The 6,027-nt window shown below is 34.2% G+C and overlaps 1 protein-coding gene across 1 annotated transcript; it reads left to right on the forward strand.

Annotated features, from left to right (window-relative positions):
- Positions 1-3,443: 3,443 nt before the first annotated feature.
- LOC149966188 (uncharacterized) lies at positions 3,444-4,940 on the forward strand. The gene is made up of 2 exons (XM_090171049.1): positions 3,444-3,494; positions 4,204-4,940. Exons 1-2 carry the CDS (start codon positions 3,486-3,488, stop codon positions 4,819-4,821), a joined length of 627 nt encoding a protein of 208 aa, XP_090027175.1. The 5' UTR covers positions 3,444-3,485; the 3' UTR covers positions 4,822-4,940.
- Positions 4,941-6,027: the final 1,087 nt, after the last annotated feature.

Consider the following 6,027-nt stretch of genomic DNA (forward strand, 5'->3'; position numbering starts at 1 on the left):
GCTTTCGGTGCCAAGGCTTAGCACCACACCTAGCTTCTAAAATTTGAGTACAAATTTTTTGGTTTTAACGAAATTTTTTTAAGAATATTTATAATAAATTCCGTTATTTACGATTATCAAGTAATTTTCTAAAATTACAGACATTTTTCCAAAAATCACGAGTCATTTTCTTCGCCGTTTAAATCGCAAAATCCCGGATTAAAACGAAAGGGCCCCCTATTTTGTGAAAATGTCATGCCCCCCCCCCCCGCGCTCGTGGGGTCTGTCGGTCCTTAGTTACGCCACTGCTCCTGATTGGCGTGATTACGTAAACGCAGAAAGGCCCCAGTTGGTAGAAAGGGTAATGATATAGTTCGATATTCATGGTTGAAATGAATACATTCATGTTCCTGAAAATTGCAGAGTTATTAATCCTAATAATATAAAATCGCATCTGTTGTCATGGTAACCAAAACGCACGAGTACGCTTCATTAAAATTCAATTGTAAAAGGAGGCACGTTAATGTTTTTTTTAGAAATTCATTCGTCCATTCATTCATTCATTATCTCAATTCATGAACTTTTTCGTTTAACGTTAAATGAATAGGGGGGCATTCGAACAACAATTGTTTCGTAACTCCGATATGGTGGCCTGTAGCAGAAAATGTGATAGAAAGTTATGGATTCCAAATGACCTCTTGAACCCGAAGAAAAAGTTGGTGGGGCCATTTTATTTTCCTAAACCCTCTAAATTTAAATTTTATTCTTGCAATAAAATTAAATGTAATTATGGTAGAAGTATAATAAAACCCCCAAATAGTATCTCTTAATTAGAGTTATTTTCCGTCCAATTTGTTGGATTCTTGCAGTTCCTTTGAGATTTTACAGTAGATCTATTGTCATTCACATTCGCCAACTTTTATACGCTTCAATGGCTGAATCATTAATAACGAATCATCACAGTAACACGAAGTTGAAATACATGAAATAATTAATAGGGAATAATGTATTTTTCCATTATCTTTGTATTTATTTAAACAAATTACAAAATTTAAGCACTATCCTTTTATTTCGAAACTAAAATTTTAATTAAAACTAATAATTGGGCCATATTTGAAAGTATCCAATCACTAAACCACAAAACTGAAATGTAATACCATAAGTGGTATTACTCTAAGTACCCAAGACGCGCTGTTCTCTGGGACATGTTCTCCCCCTTTTCGTGACGTCAGCACGTGAGGTGGTTCAGGGGGCTGTTGCGAGCGCGAAAAATCCTCGAGAGAATCGAAGAGAGAAAGATTTGAATTTTATTTCTGGTAGTGGCGCCCACTAGTGTGTCAAACGGGAATTAACGGGGCGGAGGGTTAGGCAGGGTTAGGCCGTTTCTCTTGTATAGAAGATTTTGGGGGAAAGAATATTCAAAACTAACCCCCTCTCCGTGAATCGAGCCGAGCCTCGGGAATCGAGAGGAAACTCGAGAGACATTCGTTTTTTTCTTCCCCTTCGGTTTCCTAGTAACCAAGCACTAAAGCGTAAGCCTACCGCGGCAATGGTTAGCATTCATTTTAGTAGCAGGTATAGATAGTACTATTTTAGAGAGAGATAGTTTGGCACACGGACAAGCATGGCCCCCATAGAACCCGTTCGAAGTTGGGTACTTAGAGTAATACCACTTATGGTAATACGTACTTGGTATGAAGTATCTTTTATAAAAAGAGGGTTGTTATGACCTGGTTCGTTGTCTGTTCGAAACGCCATGTCTCTTCATGCACAAACCAACTATTAGGTTCCGTATCAGTCATTATCCGAATCTATCTGCGATACAATTTACGTACACATAATTTAAATACAATAATATAACACAATTTCAATGGCATACTTCTACTAAAATTAAAAAATTATAATTTACTTTGTGTAATAAGTGTAAAATTTTGTGAAATTTTTTACTTTGTATATCAACAATAGGTGATTCCGAAAAAGATCGGTGGTCACATGATTTTGTTACTTTCTGTCGGATGGTTCAAGTATCTCAGCACGCGATTTTTTTTTAAATTTTCAACACGCGTGCAAAATCGCGCGAGCCCCAATCTACTAATATATCAAGAGCGTGCGCCCAAAAAATTAACTCTTTTGCACAGGATGGTATTTGTCGATATTATATTTAAAAATCACCTATTTAAATAATGGTTCGTGTAATTTTCATGATTTAGCAATTTTGTAAGCAACCATTACAATTGTCTATTAATTTTTTTGAATTTGGAAAAAAAATTATATTTCAAACCAAATATTAATTTTTGATCGATTAGTAAGCAATTTAAGGGTTTAATTGAAATTATTTTTGGGAAGAGTTTGGATTTAACGGAAAATTAGGCAAATTTCTTATAATTTGGATATAAGATTGAACATTTCCTATTTCAGCATATTTCGTAACAAATTTGGTTAACACGTGCAATTCGTAATCACCTCTATTTGAACTATAATAAAATAAATAATATAATATTCGACCATGTTCAAATTTTTTAATTAAGTTAATAATGATACATATTTTTATTATTCAATTCAATTGAATTCAAAGAACTTTACTACTCATAAAACTTTTAATAGGTCTACAGGTTTCTTTAAGTAATAACATTTTAACTTTTATACTAACCCTTTTTGCATATATTGTTATTTCTTACAGACATTGTCCTTCTTGCACATTTGTACATACATTACCTTTCATTTTTATTTATGCACAATGATAATAATAATATGGTTTTCACATCATATTTTTCTACTAACATATATTTTCACAATTTACATTAAAATTAATTTAAAATAAGAACCCCAAAATTAAAAATTAGAACTTCTAAATTTTATATTTAATATTACATTTAAATTTTTTTTGACAACATATCATTGATTTCATTCGCCACAGCAAATAATAAAAAACGATTTTTAAGATCGTTACAATTTTTAAGAAAAAATATTAGAATGACAATATAATGTACGATTCAGGAAATCTATAATAGATTAAACTGATTCTACATGTTGTTTAAATTTTCCAAATTGTCGATTTAAAAGCACCAAATTCAATATCAAGCAATACGAGAGCATTTACTTTTCATCACCGTCAAAATCAAATAATCGCTTTAGAATAGTTAAGGTAATTATATATTTTTTTAACCTTAAAGAAATTTCAACTTGAAATGGAATGCGTATTTGCGGTATGACTTATAAAAGTACCAAACATATCTTTCTTGGTTGTATTTGATTAATATCTCAAAGCTTTTATGAGAAGGACCGTTACCTTTTTCTATCGTTAAATACGTGGCGGTAGACAGTTTTCGAAGGACTTCATAAAAACAAATGCAAATTATTTCCCTCGCAGTCATTTTCGAAGGTTTTTTTGCAGGCGTTGGCGCTCCCTCTCTGCGCTATAAAAAGGGAGAGTTCCTGGCTTTTTATAACAATATTCTTTCTTCGTTTCTTTGGAATATAACATCCAAGACCTCTCTTAAGCAGCAATGGCCCACGTAAGTTACCTTTAGTTTGGTTCATTTAAAATTTGGTTAATTTAAAATAAAACGGTTATTGTAGTCGAGATATCAGAACTTAGCTTAAAAACCAGCTTTAACTCTATCATTTAAATGATAATGTTCAAATATTTAGTAAAACAAAATTGATACTATTAACTGTAACTTATTTAAATTATTAACTGTAACTTATTTAAATTATTAAATGTAAATAATTTAAAATATTAACTGGAAATAATTTAAAATATTAACTGGAAATAATTTAAAATATTAACTGGAAATATTTTAAATTATTAATTGTAAACAATTAAAAAGAGTTAATTGTAAACAATTTAAAAATATTAACTGTAAACAATTTAAAAAATATTAACTGTAAAAATAAAACAATTTACTCTAAATAATTAAATAATTTAAAAATAGATATCGTAATTATATTTTGTTTTAATCTTAAAATCTAGTGTAATATAATTATGGTAGTTGTAAACCGTATTTTAAATTATCTTAAATTGAAACTATTTTAAAGAAATACTTGAAAAATACTAGCTTTTTTAAAATTTAATTAATGGTAAGTAGAAATTAAAAACAGCTTTCGGACACGAGCTAGAGAATAATAAAATAAATAAAAGACACCGAAATAACAGCCACAATAAAATAATAAGAATTCATAATATCGTGCTAAGATTTCATTTCAATTTTTATTTTCTTTCAGCTTTCGGTATTCGTTGCTTTGGTAGCCGCCGTCGCCGTCGCCCACGCCGGCGTGGTCGGAGTACCAACTCTTTTGGGAGCGCCATACGGTTATGCCGGAATCCCAACCGGACTCGGTTACGCCGCTGGAATCCCAGCTGGTCTCGGTTACGCCGCTGGAATCCCAACTGGTCTCAGTTACGCCGCTGGAATCCCAACTGGTCTCGGTTACGCCGCTGGAATCCCAACTGGTCTCGGTTACGCCGCTGGAATCCCAGCTGGAATCGTGTCTCAAAGCATCGCTGTTCCAGGCCTTCTCGCTGCTCCAGCCCTAGCCGCTCCAACCATCCTCGCTGCCGCTCCAGCTCAAGCTGTGTTGTCCAACCCAGGTGGACTCTCCGCCGCTGCCGTTCCAGGTGTCAGTGTTGGCGCTGATGGTCAAGGCCCAGCCACCGGGTCCCTTTTGGTCGGCCCGACCGCCGTCCTTCACGGATCCTCCGCCACCCTCGTGGCCTCCACCGGCGCCGTTAAGGGACACGCCCAAGGTGGCTCTAACCTCGCCGCTTCTGGACTCAAGATCACCCCATCCGCCTCTGGAGCCAACATCCCAGCTGCCGCCGCCGCCATCCTTAGAATCTAAGAATGTTTATTCGTTTAATTCGAATGAACTAAGAATTTGTTCAAATGGTTTTATGTAATTTGTAAATACACGCTATTAAAGAGATTTTAATTTCAAAAATTGATTTTCAATTGTTGCAATGTAAGCGAAACGCATTATTGATGTTTACTTTCATTACCAAAGACGTCATTAAGCTATTCGAAAAGAAATAAAAGCGCGTGAATACGAAATATATACAAACATGTCACCGAAGAGCAATAAAATTGATTAAAGGGAATATAATCTCAGGTATTTGGTGTAGAACACCAATGTTTGCAGCTTTTTGCCTTTGGCTTTCAAAACGTTTGGCGTCACTGTACAGGGAAATTTGAAAAATTTAAGGTGTCTTCCGTAAAGATTGCTTCGCGGGTTATATTCCCTTTAACTAAAATGTTTTTGAGGGACAGCTGAAGCAGTTTGATTTAAAATAAAGGAAAATTACTTTTCTCTGTGATATGCAACTTGCATTATTTAAACCAATGCTCTGACTGGGAATTTTTCTAAAAACACTACAAGAGTTTTAGTTACTAGATTTTTAGGGTATGTCTTGTTTGGGAACGCTTAAAATCCAAATTTACAGAAAATGTTGAATATTTTGAAAATTTTTGAAAAAATCATTTTTTTTGGAAAGAAGGTGCTAGACAAACAATTCCAATGCGAAATGTGTAGAGCACTGTTGATAATGTACAAAGAAAAAAATACCATTGAGAAAAAACAAATTTTGACGAAGATCTGAGGTGAAGAAGGAACAATCATTAAAAAAATATATAAACTATATTAGTGTCTACTAGTAGGAATAAAATGCTGGTTCTGGAATAGACGGTACGATCAGATACTAGAGGTAGCTGTAGGCGGTGCCCTGAGATATTTTTAGTCTACCGAAGCGAGGGTTAAGCTTTATCGGTTCTTAGAGGATATGGAACTGAACTGCGGAAACCCATTTCCTTTCGGGTAAGTAAATACTGGAAAATACATTACGTCAGGGGGTTCAACTAGAAGTATCAAAGGTCAATATGTAAACCAATAGAAAAGGGAATTTTCTCGGCAGACACTAAGTTAAAACGATCAGTATATAGTTGCTGGAGGTCCTTCTCTAGTCTAATTTCTCAGTAAAGATTTAAGTTAACAAAAACGTTTCAGTGGTTTAGTGGCGGGAGTAACGGTATGTGGTAAGAGTGTCTTTGTGGC

This window comes from Leiobunum rupestre, chromosome 1, assembly GCF_980474605.1.
Source record: "Leiobunum rupestre chromosome 1, qqLeiRupe1.1.hap1, whole genome shotgun sequence".
Taxonomy (NCBI): Eukaryota; Metazoa; Arthropoda; class Arachnida; order Opiliones; family Sclerosomatidae; genus Leiobunum; species Leiobunum rupestre.